The 18,828-nt window shown below is 33.4% G+C and overlaps 1 protein-coding gene across 4 annotated transcripts; it reads right to left on the reverse strand.

The window, feature by feature from the left end:
* Positions 1 to 2,070: 2,070 nt before the first annotated feature.
* On the reverse strand, positions 2,071 to 17,950 carry LOC126697534 (cucumisin-like). 4 transcript variants are annotated; one of them, XM_050394573.1, is made up of 11 exons: positions 17,889 to 17,950; positions 10,073 to 10,196; positions 7,711 to 7,796; positions 6,917 to 7,011; positions 6,556 to 6,799; positions 5,812 to 6,322; positions 4,585 to 4,688; positions 3,880 to 4,098; positions 3,678 to 3,789; positions 3,306 to 3,528; positions 2,071 to 2,913 (listed from the first exon to the last, which is right to left on the reverse strand). In XM_050394573.1, exons 2-11 carry the CDS (start codon positions 10,166 to 10,168, stop codon positions 2,390 to 2,392), a joined length of 2,214 nt encoding a protein of 737 aa, XP_050250530.1. In that variant the 5' UTR covers positions 10,169 to 10,196; positions 17,889 to 17,950; the 3' UTR covers positions 2,071 to 2,389. The 4 variants fall into 4 exon arrangements, with proteins under 4 accessions (XP_050250530.1, XP_050250528.1, XP_050250529.1 ...); XM_050394571.1 differs by lacking the exon at positions 17,889 to 17,950 and adding an exon at positions 10,370 to 10,522 and having other exon boundaries at positions 10,073 to 10,221; XM_050394572.1 differs by lacking the exon at positions 17,889 to 17,950 and having other exon boundaries at positions 10,073 to 10,345.
* Between the last annotated feature and the right edge of the window lie 878 nt (positions 17,951 to 18,828).

Below are 18,828 nucleotides of genomic sequence, written 5' to 3' on the forward strand. Positions count from 1 at the left end.
GAATCCAAAATTGTTAGGAAAATCCTTAGGTCTTTACCTGAAAGATTCCATGCCAAGATCACTACCATTGAAGAAGCAAATGATATTGATCAAATTCCTTTGACTGAGCTTGTAGGGAACCTTCAAACCTATGAGATGGGATTAGGTTTAATGGGAAAATGTGGAAAGAGTAGAAACTTGGCTCTTAAGGGTATAGAGGAAGAGATTGAGGACTCTGAAAGTGAAGATGAAGATGAAGATGAAGATGAGGATGAGGATCTAACCTTCATAACTGATGAGATTATCAAGCTTCTACAGTTTAGGAAAAAGGATAAAGGCAAACCTCCTAGGAAACCTAAATCCTCAAGGAAGGGCAAGAATGAGAAACCCCTTATTCAATGCCATGAGTGCAAAGGTTTTGGTCATATGAGGATAAAGTACCCAAACTATCTCATGAAGGAAAAGACCAAGGAATCCAAAGATAAAGGGTTGGTTGCTACTTGGAGTGATACTGAGAATGATCCTTTTGATGAGTATGTGGATGAATGTCGTCACGTTATGGCCTTTGCTGCCTCAACCGATAAGGTGATTGTGGAGAGTGCTAGTGACAGTGAGGATTCTTCTTTTGATGAAGTACCCAAGAAGATAACCCTTCAGGAAGTCTATGATAAGCTATGCACTGAATTTATAAAATCTGAAAAGACTTCTCATCTTTGTAGAAAAGAGCTTAATGAGGTAAAAACTGAAAAAGCTGATCTGTTAGTCAAACTAGATGAGACTACAAGGTCCTTTTGCACGGTATTCTCTAGGCGGTTGGGTTCCAACCTAACACAACGCTGCCCGAGGAAGTTTGGCACCTCAAGAGACACCATTTGTTCATTATTATTTGTCCTTGTCCTTGTCCTCGACCCATTAACCCACATACTTATCTTACCATTCGACCATCCTTGGGCTCCATTATATCCTCGGGCATGGCCCACAGCCCAATACTCCTACACGGCTCATTTATCCCCACAATATCTATCCCACATATTTTACAAAACAAAAAGTAAAATTATAAATAAACCAAGATATTTAATTCTTTATATAAAATTAATCAAGTTGTATATTGTATTTGACGATTCATCTTTATTATGAAAATGTTGTTGAAAGCTTGAATATGTGTGAAAATACAAGAGCTATTTAGACCCCCAAATTAAAAATTACGGCTCGGTTGATTTTACTTTAACTTAAACTAAGTATGGAATAGAGTAAATGCAAGCGAACAAACAATAGAACTACTCTAAGTCATATTCATCACATATCAACAATAAAATGAAAGCTAAAAGAGTAAGGAAGAAAGATGCAAACACAAGATAACATCGCGATGTGTTATCGAAAAGGAAATCGAAAAACTTGGCGAAAAACCTCTCCACCGCCCTCCAAGCGGTAAATCGATCCACTAGAGAATAAGTTGGAGTACATGAATAACAAAAGACCTCCAAACCTAGTCTACCCCATGTACTTGAGCCCTCCAAGCTCCTACTACTAACTGACTTGTCAAAGCCTTGTCTTCTCTAACTCTCTGGATCACGCAATTAAGCCCGATTGCATCTACCAAATAAATGGTTTCTTCCAATACTTCCCAGCAGCACCAAAACCTCACTTTACACTCAAAATGGGTATGATAAGTGTTTTGGTTATCAACCTTTCAAGGATTTGGATATGGAGAGGTAGGAGTTGAGGAAAATCACAAAAGATTGTGTAGAGGATTGTAGGTATGACAATCTCTAACTCTCAAGGGTTATGGCTAGGGTTTTCTCTCTGAAAAGCACTCTTCACAATATATGGGTAATGTGGGTATGTATAGTGTGGGTGAAGGCATGGTGTAGCAAATATGCCAAAATAGCAAAACAGAATGTTTCGTAGGTGCTCCACACGTGGCTCACTTCGCGGGAATGCTTCTTGCAAAATATCCGCGAAATCCATACTTTCTTCAATAGGCGCTTGAGTCTTCACACTCTCTCTCACACACAACTCATAAAATAAAATTCCACATAAAATACAGGGTACATATGATTGAACAGAAATACAATCAAATTTGACACAAAATTAAAGCCAACATAAAATAGTTGTAAATAACAACTTTACAGTTGTGAACATACATATCATTTTTTTTTTTTTTGGGAGAAATAAGATTAATACACCATTATCTTAGGTCTCAAATTGTATCAAGTTGACCTTGATTACATATCAGATAGACATAATCTTTAATAGGGGCACTACATTTAATTACAATCAAGCAGCAAAGGTTTACATTCATTTTTCGTGGTGTAATTTCATTGCCGCTATCATCCTTCTTTATATGAGCATAATACTTCAAAGCTTTTGCTCGCTTAATATCGGAAATACATGTTCCATATATAGAATGTCAAAATGCTTCATACACAACAATGGGGCTCCTCACTTGAAATGTGCCATCATCCCAAATTAAAGAAGCCGAGACTATTTGTCTATCTATTGTTCCTTTAATAGTAAGGGCAAATGATAGCTTTTGTTTGAGTGATGTAAATGATAGAACACTAGGGTTCACTTTGATACTAAGTCCAAGTGGGGCACTCACTTTAGCTTTGTATGTAGATGTTGATGTTCCAACATTGGTGACCGTTCGATTGAAAACATGACTTATAGAATTTGAAGATGGTGTGGCTAGAGCAAAAGAAGGATAGTTTAGATCGAAAACTTTTCCATCAGTACCTTTGGGACAACTACTATTGTCTCCGGTAACAGCTTGTAATAACTTTGTACTATATCCTTGTCCACACAAAAAAGCTATGTAGTCAAGTGCATCAATATCATATATTAAACCAGGATTTGCACTCTTATGTGGATTAATATTGCCTGCACCATATGCAAATTCAGCTCCAGAGCTCTCTTCAGGATTCATGGGGGCAGCTGTAAGTAATTCACCAAATTGGTTGTGGTTATGATTTATATTAAAATGAGGATAAAATACAATATTGATTCTTAAATTTTAATTTACCAACTATTAGTTCCTAAAGTTTAAAGTTATATCTTTTAATTCCTAACAAACTTAAAGTAAACTTTATTTATTTATTCAACAACTGTCAAATCTCTCTAATGAAACGATGACGTGACCAAACTAAAAACTAACACATCATCATTCCATTAGACATGTTAGGAACAAAAGACAATCATTTAAAGCTTTAGAGACAAAAGAGACTCACTTTTGTTAGGGATTTAAAACAATCATTTTAAACTTAAAGAACAAACTAATTAGTTTGGCTTTAAAATGAGCAAGATTAGGAACTGAATATAGCTATTACCAGTAGTCATAAGAGCAGATTTGATAGCCGCAGGTGACCAAGTGGGGTGGAAAGATTTGATGTATGCAGCCACCCCTGAACCATGAGGGCAAGACATTGATGTCCCCGAGATTATATTATATGATAATGCCCTCTTATCAAAATTGACATTAGAAATTGGGGAAATTGGAGAAATTGGTGACCATGCAGCTAGAATGTCTACTCCAGGAGCAGCTAAATCAGGCTAAAACAACATAAAATAAATTTCAATAAGAAGAATAATACCAATAATTCTAGGAGTGTAACATATTTTACAACTTTATTCACCACTATTGACATAGTCGTTTGGGATTAATGCATAATAAAAGTGATTACTGATTACTAGAAAGTTACCTTGAGAATGTTGTGTGCAGCTGGGTTTGGACCTCTGGATGAGAATTCAGCTATGTAAGGTGCAAATGGATCTTTTCGGTCATCAGTCTTAAGAATAGTCGCAGTTGGGCTCCTGTAAAATTGTGCATCTTGATTAAGATTAGTATGTCCTGTGAGTTTTGAAGTCCTTAATTGTCTAGGGTACTTTAATTTAGATTAATACCTTGTCGAATTTATGTACGAGTAAATATTGCCACCATCCTCCAAGCTAAGGAAAGCTGCAGGCAAGGGAAACGCAATAGCCTCAGAACTGGGGCGTCGGCCTTGCATCACAGTACCAACTGCACCAGCTAAGAGTTGCCCAACCCCAGAATTCTCAGCATCACAAAGTACAATTTTACCTTTCACCAAATTTTTGTCCAAGGAATTTGCGTAGCAATACCTGCATTTTTCCAATAAGTTCCTTTTTTTTTTTTTTTTTTAATAATTCGATAGTTAAGTGGATGAATTTGAATCCTGAATATTTCCATTAAAAATGCTAAAAAATTTCAATTGAGTTATAAGGTTCCTAATAATTGGGACCACTATTTTGAAGCACAAGGAATATTTCACCTACTAGTTTAATAGATTTATGTACACTCAACCGGCAAATGGTTTAAATTTTTCTCCTTTTGTTTGTGAGTAATTCTAAGACCACAAACTATTCCATAACTTTTTTGCTACAATTATGACATGGTAGACTGGGAATGTTTAACTATCACTTATAAATAGACCCACAATTTTTTCTTCACCAGTCGTGCTTTGTCACATCACAATTATAACAAAGAAGTTGTATAATTTTTTGTGATACTAGAATTTTTCATTTTGTATATGTATATATCAAAAAAAGCTAAGGCTTATTTAAATTTCCCCCTTTTTTTCCAATTACCTGGAAATGGATGAATCATACTCTCCTGTCTTGTTTGGTGCATCTCCACCATAAATTATTGGATACGATTCATTTTTGAGGTCAAATGTATTAATTGAAATGCCCTACACACGAAGTAAAGAAATTCTTCAAATTAGTTTGCAATTTTATTTTTATACCATAGGCTTTACGCATGCAATTCGACACTTTTAAGGAAATGGTTCGCTCAGCACTTTCAAATAAAATGAAACTCCATATCTCACATTGAGTGACTGAGTGTTTTACTTTATATTTCATCAATTACATTATACTATGTGCTAGATTACAATTGGTGAAGTATAAAATAAAACACCAAGAGTGGGATATAAGAATTTTTCCTTATGTATTAGCATTTACTAATGTTATTATTTTTCAGAAAAAAAATTACATAGAATCTTTTCTTATAGGTCGATAATAATAATAATTATTATTATTATTAAAAAAAATTCCTAAATTCCACTATGAGTGTTATATTCTATACTTCACCGATAGTAGTTTATTACATACGTACTTTTTTTTATCCTTAGAAAATAACAAAAGTTTACAATGGGAGGGTAGGCATGACATACTACCTAGAAAGCACGGATGCAGCTTGGAGGGTGCCGCACCCGAGTCCGACGCAGGACGCGGCGTCCGACGCGGTTGACCGTGCGTCGGTGCCACGTCTAAGTTTTTTTTTTTTTTTTCTCAGATTCACGCCGACTCGGCTCGATTCACGTCGACGGGGCTCGATTCGCGCCGAACCGGACTGATTCGGCCAGAATCGGGCCATATCGGCCATATCAATCAATATCGGCTGGCGACTGATACGGCCGAAACAAGCCGGAAATGGCCGAAACAGGCCGAAATCGGCCTTGAAACTCGCCGGAGAAGCCGAAATTCTGACCTCAGATGCGTTTCTTGCCTTCTTCTTTCTTTGTTTTGTGAATCAAGTATATTAATGTGTTTTTTAAGAATATTTTAATAGTAAAAATATATAGAAAATATAAATATAAATATTTTAAATAATTTTTTAATCGCCGAGTCCCGCCGCACCCGCACCCTACTTTTTCAAAAATTACCAAGTCCCGCACCCGCACCCGCACCCGCACCCACACCTGAGTCCCGAAACACACCCGTGCTTCATAGCATACTACGTACAATTGATAAAGTGAAACAGTTAAAGTAGAATAACTTATTTATGTTCCAAAACAAGGGTATATTAATTACCTCATAGATCTTGTTGTTACCTAATCGGACCTTGGTGTAGAACTTTCGGTCTATGGTGCTTGCAGCCACAGAAAGAGACCATGGGGCGAAGCTTGAGAGTGTTGCTAGATATGGACCCCGGTTACCAGCAGAAGCTGATGTCAATATTCCATTTCTCATAGCATGAAAGGCACCAATGGCAATTGTATCTATAAAATAGTTGTCAGAAGATCCACCAATTGAAATAGATATTATGTCAACTCCATCAGCAATGGCATCATCGAATGCTGCAAGAATATCAACATCATCACAGCCAAGATACCAACATACTTTGTACACAGCAATACGTGCTGATGGAAGCCCTCCTCGTGCTGTTCCCAAACCAATGCCTTTTACGCTGGCCTTGCTCACTAAGTTCCCAGCTGCTATTGATGCAACATGTGTTCCATGGCCTTCTGAATCTCTTGGAGATCGAAAATCTTCTTTTTGAAAATCTCGATCGCTACGGTAATATTTTGCTCCAATGATTTTACTGCATTAATTGTAACCACATTTGTTAGTTTTACTTTTGACTATGTGCTTCGCACAACGTTTTTTACAAACTTTTTCCCTAGTTGCTAACATGGCTTTTTGTGATTGAAATAATATTACTTTTACTTGCTTTGCAATTAACATCAATTTTATTGTTCACTAATTTACAACAAGTCATGTTAGTAATTTATAAAATAAAATACAAAACGCAGTAGATGGATGTTAAAGATATACTTGTTGCAAATGAAATTGGTTGAGGCCTGGCATTTGCCCTTCCATTTGCTAGGTGGTGGACCAAATCCTCTGTCATTAAAGCTATCGGACTCCGGCCAAATTCCAGTGTCGAATACTCCTATAATGACATCACTCTCAGTTGTTGGTCTATTGACTTGCTTAGGAAGGCCAAGGAAGTCCCATGACCTTGTTGTATGGAGATCTTTTTTTTGGTTAGGGAACACCGACACGACCCCATCCATTCCTACATATTTGTTGTTACATCATTTTGTTATGAATTCAAGGTTTTTTTTTTTTTTTTTGGGGGGGGGGGGGGGGAGGGGGGGGGGGAGAGAGAAGAATTGTGATTAGGTTCACCCACCAGCCATTTTTTGGGCTTCTTGCTCAGTTAGCTCCACTGCAAATCCATGGAAACTCCTTTTGTAGCTATAGAGTATAGATTCTGGACCAATATGGCTGAAAGTAGGCATATGCATTTTGACAAGTTAGGACCTAGAAGCATTTCAATGCTTGATAACTATAACCATATATTTTTAATGTAACTGAGATCTTGTTAACTTTTTTTGAATCTAATGGATAAATTACAAAATCATATTTATATAAATTACAAAATTGCTAAAATCATTGAAATTGATAATAAAATATTAGCTAATAAAAATACAAAATGGAAAAGTTAATTCATATTACATAAAGTACATTGTTTAAGTCTAATATATCAAAACATAAAATAAAAATGTAAAATGTAAAATAGAATTTTAACCAGGGTAGTGTTTCAAACTTTTTGAGACTTTGGTAATAAAATTTTATATATAATAAATTATATTAATAATTTTAAGGTAAAACCACAAATATATATTGAAAGTATAACATTTATATTGAATTAATCACATAATCTTAATATTATAATAATATGTAAAAACCAACGTTTATTATATTAGATATAATAAATCATGATATAAGATTCTTAAAAAACAAGTGATATAGATATAAATACAACATGTAAGACTCCACTTTTTATTTTCCCACTAAATATAACATGACAAAAACTTATCATGAAAAATGTCCAAAACTTGTTATAACCAAAAAAAAAAAAAAAAAAAAGATTAAGATTCATATAGCGAGTTTATGGTGGTGCTATTATACTACTTTTATAACCTGCCGATGACATCTTGTAGCATGCTTGTGTAAAGGGATGATGTGGAAACCTCATCCCTCTTGTTGCCCATATACACAATATAAGCCTGCGTGTATAATATCATATCATATCATATCATATCAAGAAAATAAAGTCAGTTTAAATTGTGCCTAAAAGTCTTCCTTTCCGTGTATTTCGCTTTATTTTCTACTAATCACAATTTGCCACATAATTTTTTCTCCTTTGAGAAGTATCCAAAGTTAAAAATTTAAGGGAGAAGGAAAAATCAAATACTACATACCATACATCAATTGGTGGCAGGGATAGAGCTAGGGGAGTTGGGTGGAGAGACCAAAGGGGCTATGGCCCCCATAACATTTCAAAAATCTCCTTAACGCTAAACCTATTTTAGAATTTAGCCCAATAAAATTAAACTTGACCCCTCTTAACAAACTAACAACATCATTGGCCTCCTTAAAAAAAGCCCAAAAAAAATCCGACAACTAAAATTAACGATTGGCATACGAAAGCCCAAACATATAGTCAAAATCTTACTCCCCCCCCCCCCCCCCCTCTTACTTTTTAAGAAGAAAAAAAAAAAGCCCAAAATTAAAGCTGGTCCAATCACTTTAGAAAGTTAATAATGTAACTAAAGTAGAGGCTAAAATATTATATTAAGTTTATCTAAAAAGCAAATATTTGATTAAAGTTGGTGGAGCACTTAGATTTGATTTCATTTATTTAATAGCAATGCAACATACATAAAAAATTTAACAACATTTTTTTACAAAAGTTGAATTGGCAAACTTTTCGTAATTCTCATATGGGTTTATTACTAACATCATTTTTTCAATTACCATTAACAATTAGTCTCATCAACATTTGTGCAACTTTTTGTTAATTTTTTGTGTTTATAGATTTTTTTCTTTTGTCAATAAGTTTATCTAAAAAGCAAATATTTGATTAAAGTTGGTTGAGCATTCAGATTTGATTTCCTTTGTTTAATAGCAATGCAACATACATAAAAAAATTTAACAATATTTTTTCACAAAAGTTGAGTTGACAAACTTTTTGTAGTTCTCATATGGATTTATCACTAACATCACTTTTTTAACTACCAGTAAACTTTTTGTCATTTTTTTTTTTTTTTTTTGTTTATAGATTTTCCGCTTTTCTAAAGGTTGCTGACTTACTAAATATTTAATAAAGATGTTTTTTTTTTTTTTTTTTTTGTGAAACTTTAATAAAGATAGTTGAGCACTTGTTTTTAGTTTGACATCTTTATATTAAAGAGACAAAGAACATTTCTAGACATAAATAATTAACTTAGCAATAATAACTAATATTAACAACAATCTTAATTATAGCAACAATTGACTTTGGATTTTTTGTTTTTTTTTTTTTTTTTTGTTTTTTTTTGTTTTTTTTTTTTTACCTTGCAAGTAGCAACCATAATTAATCTGAGTAACAATACATTAGGGGTGTGCATGGGTCGGGGTCAAAAGGGATTTTTTGACCCAACCCAACCCATCACATAAATCCAACCCAACCCATATGGGTTGGGTTGAACTCATGGGTTGGACAATTATTTTTTATTACTATTATTATTAAATTGAGCAAAAAAAAATATATCACACCTACTACCTGAGTTGATAAAAAAAATATACATTAATATATGAACTAATATTCCAACTCAATTATACAATAATATATGAACTAATATACATTAATATTTGCTTTTATATAGGATATGAGGAAGAGCTGGTTATTTAAAAAAAATTATTAATTATATAATATACATTAAATAATGGTTGGGTCAGGTCGGGTCAAGTTTGGCAGATTTGGAATTTTATGACCCAAACCCAACGCAACCCACTATCAAAAAGAATTTTGCAACCTAACCCAACCTACCAAACCCTAAAAACCGACCCAACCCGACGAGTTGGATTGGGTCGGGTCGGTTTTGGCGGGTCAGCGGGTTGGCTGCACACCCCTACAATACATGTATTATAGTGTGCATTTAGCATGATGAAATTTGCAAGTTTATTTTACTATTCGGCTTATTTTTACTACTATTCATAGGTCTCACTATACTTTTTGATGTTATTCATAGGTCTCATTGTACTATTTCAACTAATTTTTACCTTTATCTACAATACTTTTAGCAAAAAAATTTCAGTTTTAGCAAAATAAGCAAATCCCAAACAGACTCTAAAAAAACAATTATTTTGTGTTTTTCAGTTTGTTTATAAATTGCTAATATTGAAGAGTGTTATTTTGAACTTTTATGAATTTTTTATATTCATATTCTCCCCTCATTTGAAATTTTTGCTTCGTCCCTGATTAATGCAACTGTAAATTAAGCGGAAAAGCATAATTTACCTTTCGATCATTCTGAGAAGTTGAGTGACCAATAAGCAGAGTGGAGGCGAAGCTGAGAAGGAGAAGCATTAAAAGACTGGTGGTTTTGCCTGCCATTGGAGGGTCAGGTCAGGTAGCTATAAATCTGGCTAGCCTGTTAGAAATATTACCTGCACAAAAGGTTTCGGCTCAACTGAAACTCCAGCATTTTCAAAACACCATTGATGCTCATTTATTATGATTCATAGAGGTCAAGTATAGTCATAGCTCCTCCAAGTATTTAAAAGTCAAGAATTTAAGGAATACTAAAAGTTTTACCTTGATATATAGTGGCTGCCAATGGTGGGACTATGTAGTGGCATAGCCGGCCAAGTGAGAAGAAGATGAGTCTGGGATAGGGGAAGGAGGTAGATATATAGAGCCGTAGAGGACAGGGTACGTATAGTTTCTTGTTGGAGAGCTTGGGCTTCAAATTGGCAAAATATCTTGGGTGTATTTGTACAAGGTTGCCCCTTCAAAGCAATAATTCTCTATAGAACTAAAAATAAAGTGTGAATTTGATTTTTTTTTTTTTTTGGTTGAACTTTTTAGTTTATTTGTTTATATATCAGTAATTTTTTTAAACCTTGTTTTCATCGATAACTTTCAACAAAGAATTAATACAATTGTATTCCAATATTTTTTTTTTTTTTTTTTTTTTTTTTTTTGAGAAACAAAAACACACACACATTGGAGAGGAAAATAAGTTTTAACACAAAGGCATATCACAACCTCACGTAAAAGCCATGGTCATGTAACAATAACAAAAACAACAACCAAAGCCTTAATCTCAAAGATTAGATATGGAGCCCCAATAAAATGTTGTTTATTTAAACAAACAACATTAACTATAATTATAAAATAATAACTTGCTTATAACCATATGCATACACACTTACGCTTTTAAGAATAAATACAACTAAATACATATTAAAATTTCATAATTAAGTTGAGTTATACTGATATTTGTTTTTGAATTTTTGTTAACTCTAAAAATCTTGTAAAGATATTATTTGGATATTTACACAAAATGTTTATTCTTGATTACTTCATTTTAAGGGAAAAGAAAAATTAATTTGTTTACCACTATACATATTTTTTTTCTTTTCCTTTTTCTTTTTTATGAAGAAAAATTGTAGGGGGTGACTCGTTCAATAAAGACCTTGCCTAGGTATGACCATTAACCATCACAACATTTATTCATTGAGGAATCAATATCTGTGAAATCTAAATAAGAGATGGGAAAATGGAGGATCGGAGACCATAGATACTCATCCATTGGGTTCAACCGTACCATAACCATAATTACTACTATTAGGGTCTATTTAGTTGGGAGGATGGAAAAGTAGGAGGATAAAAAATGAATAGGGGTGAGAAAGTGGGTGAATAGAAATATTTAGTTTTCCCTCCTTATGTTTGATTGAAGGAGTGAAAAAGTTGAGAAATGAAAAACTCTTTTATTTGGTTGAGTAGAAAAGTGAGAGGATTGAAAATGTAGTTAGTATAAATTTACTCTCATGCACCTAGTACATAAAAACAATTTTTTAATAATTTATAAAAATAAAATTTTTAATTACTGCAAACTAATACAACTAATAAAACATCTAGAAAAATAGAAACTAATAATAATAATTGTAGTTGCACGATTTTCCTGGCCCAAACCCTTTTGATCAGGCCCTGGCCCAAAGCGCAACACACAATAAAGGTTTGTAGAGGATGGGTGAAAGAATTTAGCCTCAGTGAACCTAGTCGGCCTTAGGTATGGAGAATGTTGTTGCAGGGATAAAAACACCAGAATGGATACTCCCCAGAAGATTTTATTTCCTGAGTGATGAATACAGTTTTTTCCGTCCCCTTTCTTTGAGGGACTCTATTACATTATATAGCTCTCTTATTCTTATCTTAACCTTACACTTGTTGATCATCTAAGCCCCCACTTAAGCACCTGTCCTATCAGACACCTTTATCATCCCCTTGTGAGTTGCAGTGGCCAAGGTAGTACTGTTCAGGGGTCTTTTCCTCATTAATGCGGCCAAGAGGGTGGTTGTGACACATTTAATGTGGTGGTAGCAGCTTTCCATGAGATATTTTGGGTTTTATTCTTTTTATATGCTTGGAGGATGAGCTGCAGTGGTAGGGGCGAGCTTTTGGTCTGGACTTCGTAGCGTCCGAGGAGGTGTTACTCCTCGGACAGGTTTCTTTTACCGTAGTTGGGCTTGAATAATGTTTTGGCTATGACTTCTCCTCGGACACGATGCTTCTCGGATGGGCCTGTGTTTAGGTAGCCCATTGTTTTGGGCCGGGCCCCACAATAATAATAAATTGTCATTTGATAGGGGAAAAAAAAGGAAAGGAAGCAAAACAAGCCAACCAACGTGGCACAGTAACATACCTAGAAAAAACAAAAAGAAGAAGAAAGAGGAAGTAAAAAAATAGAAAAAGAATAGCAATGTTAAATAAGGGGAAGGGCAAATGGGTAATTCCCCATCAAATCCACTCCCTCTCCACTTTTCTCTCTAGTTTTCTCCCCAACTTAGGGAGAAAACTATTTCCTCTTAAATGGTGAGCACAAGGAGAAAACTCCCCCGCCCCCATTTTCTCCCCCCTTTCTCCTTTTTCTCTCTATTTTCTCTTCTCAAATTCTTAGGATCCGTTTGGCTAGAGGAGTGGAAAAGTAAGATGATAGAAAAGATTTATTTTGTCTCCTATTTATTTGGTTAGGAGTGGAAAAGTAAATGGATAGAAAACATGAGTTTGAATAAATTTACTCATATACCCTTGTTAAAAAATGATGCCCAAGTAAAACAAAAAAGTGACAAATAACCACAAAAAAGAGCAATCACCCAAATTTATTAAAAAAATAAAAAGTATGTCCCAAAAACAAATCATGTTTAATTAAAAAAAAAAAAAAAACAAGTATCACGCCCAGCCCCTAGGAAAAAAAATAAAAAGAATATAAAAAGAAGAAGGGCAATGTTACAGCCCAAAAGAAAATAAATAAATAAATAAATAAAAGGACGCCCAAGCCTAGAAAAAAAAAATGAAGCAATATTGCCCAAAAATAAAATAAAATAAAAAGCAACAAGGCAACAATACTACTAGGGAGAAGGAAAAAAAAAAAAAAAAGGCAACATGAAGAAGCCCATGTGCATATGTATATGGGCATTTTTGTCAATCAAGAAAAAATTTATTCCCACTCAATTTTCTCTCCATTAAACTTTTTGGTGGGCACGGAGAGAAAACACCTCGGTCCCACCATTTATTTCCTTCTTCTTCATCCAATCAAACACATTTCGAAAAAGTTTTCATTTTTATTTTCTCTCCAATGTTTTTCATTCACCTTGTTTCACCTCCAAACAAGCACACCCTTAGAGTCGCAGTATTAAGGATTGTGATATCCCAATAGTAATATTATTTTTTTAGTGTCCTATGTCTATAGTTTGAACCCCACCTCTATCTCCCCCTCCTAATTTACTCCCTCACTATATATCTTAAACAAAATTAAATTTTATATTACAACACGTAACATGAATGTATAGGTCCTCTTGATTTAGGCTTCAATATCACTATACATAAGTAGACAAGTACTAAACATTTCTCATAAGAAATTATCAATATATCAGAAAATAAAAATTTACACACAGTTGCTTTTTCTAGCTTTGTAAAAATTTGTCTATTAAGGGTCTGTGTAATAGATACTACAAAAAAATATATCTACAATTATATCCTCCAAAAAGTGACATCACCGCCAGCTAACCAAAAATGAGATAAGTATATTTTAAGGCAGTATATTTTTTTTTTTTTTTAGAATACGAAGTAACACACACGCAAGGGAAGAGGGGAGAAGATTTAAAAAATATTAACAGTAGTGTATATCCAAAAGAGTTTAAGTATATTGGAAGACTTTTTTTCTGTGAAGGAGATATTGGAAGACTTGAAACAGTAAAGTCTAGGGGAAGACCAAGTAAACGTACCATACTTAACAAATTTCCATTGTTGATAAGACTTGCAAATGAGAATTCATCGCATATCCATGTTTACCTGTCAATTAATTAGCATTAATAATAGTATCTATCCCACACATAATAGTTGTCAATATTAGTCATCTAATATCTTATATGGTCCCCTAACAAATAATCTCTCTCTCTCTCTCTCTCAACATCAAAATCATATTTGGAAATTAGATTTCAATTTTTTTTCTTTCATCATGTATCAGTTTATTCAAGGTAAATCAAAACTCGTTTTACAAAATAAAAACTAAAATTATATCTTTTTTTTGTTAAATTTTACATTTTAAAAAAAACTAACAGTAGTATATATCCAAAAGGACCTAAGTATATTGGAAGACTTTTTTTTTTTTTTCTGTTAAGGAGATATTGGAAGACTTGAAGCAGTAAAGTCTAGGGGAAGACCAAGTAAACGTACCATACTTAACAAATTTCCATTGTTGATAAGACTTGCGAATGAGAATTCATTGCATATCCATGTTTATCTGTCAATTAATTAGCATTAATAATAGTATCTATCCCACACATAATAGTTGTCAATATTAGTCATCTAATATCTTATGTGGTCCCCTAACAAATAATCTCTCTCTCTCTCTCAACATCAAAATCATATTTGGAAATTAGATTTCAATTTTTTTTTCTTTCATCATGTATCAGTTTATTCAAGGTAAATCAAAACTCATTTTACAAAATAAAAACTAAAACTATATCTCTTTTTTTGTTAAATTTTATACATAAACCAAGGTATTTGGTTCTTTATATAAAATTAATCAAGTTATATATTTTATTTGATGATTCGTCTTTGTTATGAATATGTTGTGAACGTATATATCATTTTTTTTTTTTTTTTTGAGAAATAAGATTAATACACCATTATCTTAGGTCTCAAACTGTATCAAGTTGACCCTAGTTACATATCAGAAAGACAATCTTTAATAGGGGCACTATAGTTAATTACAATAAAGCAGCAAAGGTTTACAACCATTTTTTGTGGTGTAATTTCATCCCCGCAATCATCTTTCTTTATGAGCATATTACTTCAAAGCTTTTGCTTTATTATTAATTTTATTTTTGAAACCAAAGCTTTTGCTTGCTTAATATTGGTAATACATGTTCCATATATAAAATGTCAAAATATGTACACAACAATGGGGCTCCTCACTTGAAATGTACCATCATCCCAGATTAAAGAAGTAGAGACTATTTGTCTATCTACTGTTCCCTCAATAGTAAGTGTAAACGATAGCTTTTGTTTGAGACATGTAAATGATAGAACTCTAGGGTTCACTTTGATACTAAGTCCAGGTGGGGAACTCACTTTAGCTTTGTATGTAGATGTTGATGTTCCAACATTGGTGACTATTCGATTGAAAACATGACTTATAATTTGAGGATGGTGTGGATAGAGCAAAAGAAGGATAGTTTAGATCAAAAACTTTTCCATCAATACCTTTGGGACAACTACTACTGTCTCCGGTAACAGCTTGTAACAACTTTATATTATATCCTTGTCCACACAAAAAAGCTATGTAGTCAAGTGCATCAATATCATATATTAAACCAGGATTTGCACTCTTATGTGGATTAATATTGCTTGCACCATATGCAAATTCAGCTCCACAGCTCTCTTCAGGACTCATGGGGACAACTACAAGTAATACATCAAATTGGTCATGGTTATGGTTTAAATAAAATGAGGATAAAATACAATATTGATTCTTAAACTTTAATTTATCAACTATTTTAGTTCCTAAAGTTTAAAGCTATCGCTTTTAATTCCTAACACACTTAGAGTAATATTTTTTCTTCTTCAATAACCGTCAAATCTTTCTAATGAAATGATGACGTGATCAAACTAAAAACTAACATATCATCATTCTGTTAGACATGTTAGGGACAAAAGGAGATCACTTTAAATTTTAAAGACAAAAGACAATCACTTATACACTTAAGTTTGGAACAAACTAATTAGTTTGGCCTTAAAATTACTAAGATTAGGAACTAAATATAACTATTATCAGTAGTCATAAGAGCATATTTGATAACTATAGGTGACCATGTTGGATGGAGGGATTTGATGTAGACCGCCATCCCTGAACCATGAGGGCAAGACATTGATGTCCCTGATATTATATTATATGAGAATGCTCTCTCCCCAATCAATTAAAAACATTTTTTTTTCATCTCTCTCTCAACACCACCGTAGATTCATAACGAATATAAAAAATTTTAGACTGCAGTCTACACAAGGAGATGGGAACAAAATTGGGTCAGTCTTCTCAAGATCTCTAAATTGTGTTGTGTAATTGGATTGGATTTTGGATTTGGACCTTTATGGGGAACTATACTTTGTTCACTTGCTGTTCTAGTTGGCGCTTGTTGTAGCCATGAAAACTGAAATTGGTCCTTGAATGGTTTACGCATCTCATTTTAAATGGAACATTACCTACATGTTGTTTTGGGTTTTTTAAAATCTTAATTGCATATGTGAATCCCACTCGGCTTTTTCGCACCCACCAAGCCACTTTGTAAGTTCCTCTATATCACCGTGATGTCCAGCACTTCTAATGGCATGTTGAACAACAACAATCTTCAACTTTGCATTTGATTAAACCATTGATTCTACCTCCTATTATAAAGATTTATAAAGAACACGAACATAGTTTTAGGGATTTCATCTCGGTGGTGGAACAATGGTGGTGCCAAAGATGATTTTGCTTTGGGGATTTAGGGTTGTAGAGATTTTGATTTGGGGAGAGGGGTTGATACGCATGAGAGAGATGAAAAAAAAAGTTTTGTTTTTAATTGATTGGGAAGATGGGTTTTTTGGTCTTTTATGTTTGTCTCACTTAAGCAATACACATGAACAAGTCACATGCATCATATTTCCATCAAACTTAACGGTAAAATTAATGTCTTTTGGTGCAAAGTGTAATAAGGGTTATAGTTTAGGGTGTAAAGTATAATTTGAGACATAATTTAGGATAGTAAAATGTAATTCCTCCTAAATAATAATATAAGGATGTGAAACTACAAACGTGACAAAAATATGCCATATAAATGCTATATGTGAGATTAATATTAAATATAACATGACAAAAACTTATTTTGCAAATTGTCAAAAGCTTGTTATAACTAAGAAATTCATGCATCATAAAGCAAGTTTCTGGTGGTGTCATTATTTTACTTAAATTTTAGAACCCGCCAATGACATCCTGTAACATGCTTGTGTAAAGGGATGGGTATCATATCATAAGAAGAACATTAAAGTCGATTAGGTAGAAAATAAAGGCGTTTAAGTAGTGCCTAAATATATCTTTTGTCACATTCTGAATACTCAACTTTATTCTTTACTTATTGCAATCTACTATTACATGATTATTATATTTTTCTTTACAAGGTAATCACAATTTTTTTTAAAAAAAAATCAATACATATCATACGTCAATTGATGGAGCTGTAAATTAAGCTGGGAAGCTCACTCCCCTCGCCCCTTCCCAATATTATATATATATAAATATATATTTATATATATATATATATATATTAAACACATGTCATACCTTAATTGATGGAAATGTAAATTAAGTTGGAAAGCTCACTCCGCTCCCTTGTCCTCCCAAAAAGATATAAAATAAAATAAGAGATCAGCGATAGAAATATTTGCCTTTTGGTCATTCTGAGAAGTTGAGTGACCAATAAGCAGAATGGAGGCGAAGCTGAGAAGGAGCAGCATTGAAAGACTTGATGTTATGCCTGCCATTGGAGGGTCAGGTCAGGTAGCTACAAACCTAGCTAGCCTGTTATAAATATTACCTGCACAAAAGGTTTCAGCTCAATTGAAACTTCAGCCCCTTCAAAACACCATTGTTAGTCTAGTTAATCCTAAAGTATTATTCATAGAGATCAAGTATGCTTATGGCTCCAAGAACATGAGGAAAACTAAAAGTTTTACCTTGATTTATAGTGGAAATAGTAAGTGGTGGGTCCAGAAATTTTTCTTGGGTGTTCTTTAAAAAAGTATAAATTATACAATTTAATAAAAAGAAAAATTCATATATTGACAACGACAATAAAAAAACACGCAAATATATAAAGTTTACAGTCTCCTTCTACGAGTGTTCATTTTTTGAAATCGTTGCATGATTGTCTCATTATCAATACTACAAGCTATATCTCTTTTAATGTATACAACTAAGCAATGTTATAATTTTTTGGGCTTGCTATGTTATAATATTTTTTTTCAGATTTTAGTTCAAAATTTTTTTTTTGGCTTTTTCTTTTTGCTTGAAAGCCTCAATATATTGTTAAGTAGAACAAATTATGGAGCAAAGTTTAATTTTATTGGCATAAAAAAAATAAGGGTGTTCCCAAAATTTTTTTTTGAAGGGTAGACAAATATAAAATTTTAAATTATTATATATATAAAAAATTCAGGTCAGGGTGGTCCTGTGACCACCCTGGCCTTCAAGTGCCGCCACCCCTGGAAATAGTGGCTGCCAATGGTGTGAAGAAGATGTAATAGTGACATAGCCAGCCAAGTGACCATGATCAGAAGAATATGAGAATGGGATATGGGGGAGGTAGATAGAGCCAGAGGACAGGTTCCAGTTTCTTGTTGGAGAGCTTGGGCTTCAAATTTACAAAATATCTTGGGTGTCTTTGTGCTAAGTGGCCCCGTAAATGTCCCAACATTCAAATCTCCCAAGATTCTTGGACCACCCTGGCCTT

This window comes from Quercus robur, chromosome 8 (assembly GCF_932294415.1).
Source record: "Quercus robur chromosome 8, dhQueRobu3.1, whole genome shotgun sequence".
Classification (NCBI taxonomy): Eukaryota; Viridiplantae; Streptophyta; class Magnoliopsida; order Fagales; family Fagaceae; genus Quercus; species Quercus robur.

Excerpts from the sequence above, each read along its gene's own strand:
- LOC126697534 (XM_050394573.1), bottom strand. The coding sequence starts at position 10,168 with ATGGCAGGCAAAACCACCAGTCTTTTAATGCTTCTCCTTCTCAGCTTC. Across the intron at positions 4,099-4,584 it reads TATGATTCATCCATTTCCAG|GTATTGCTACGCAAATTCCT; the intron begins GTAATTGGAAAA and ends GGAAAAATGCAG. Across the intron at positions 2,914-3,305 it reads ATCTGCTCTTATGACTACTG|CTGCCCCCATGAATCCTGAA; the intron begins GTAATAGCTATA and ends AATTACTTACAG.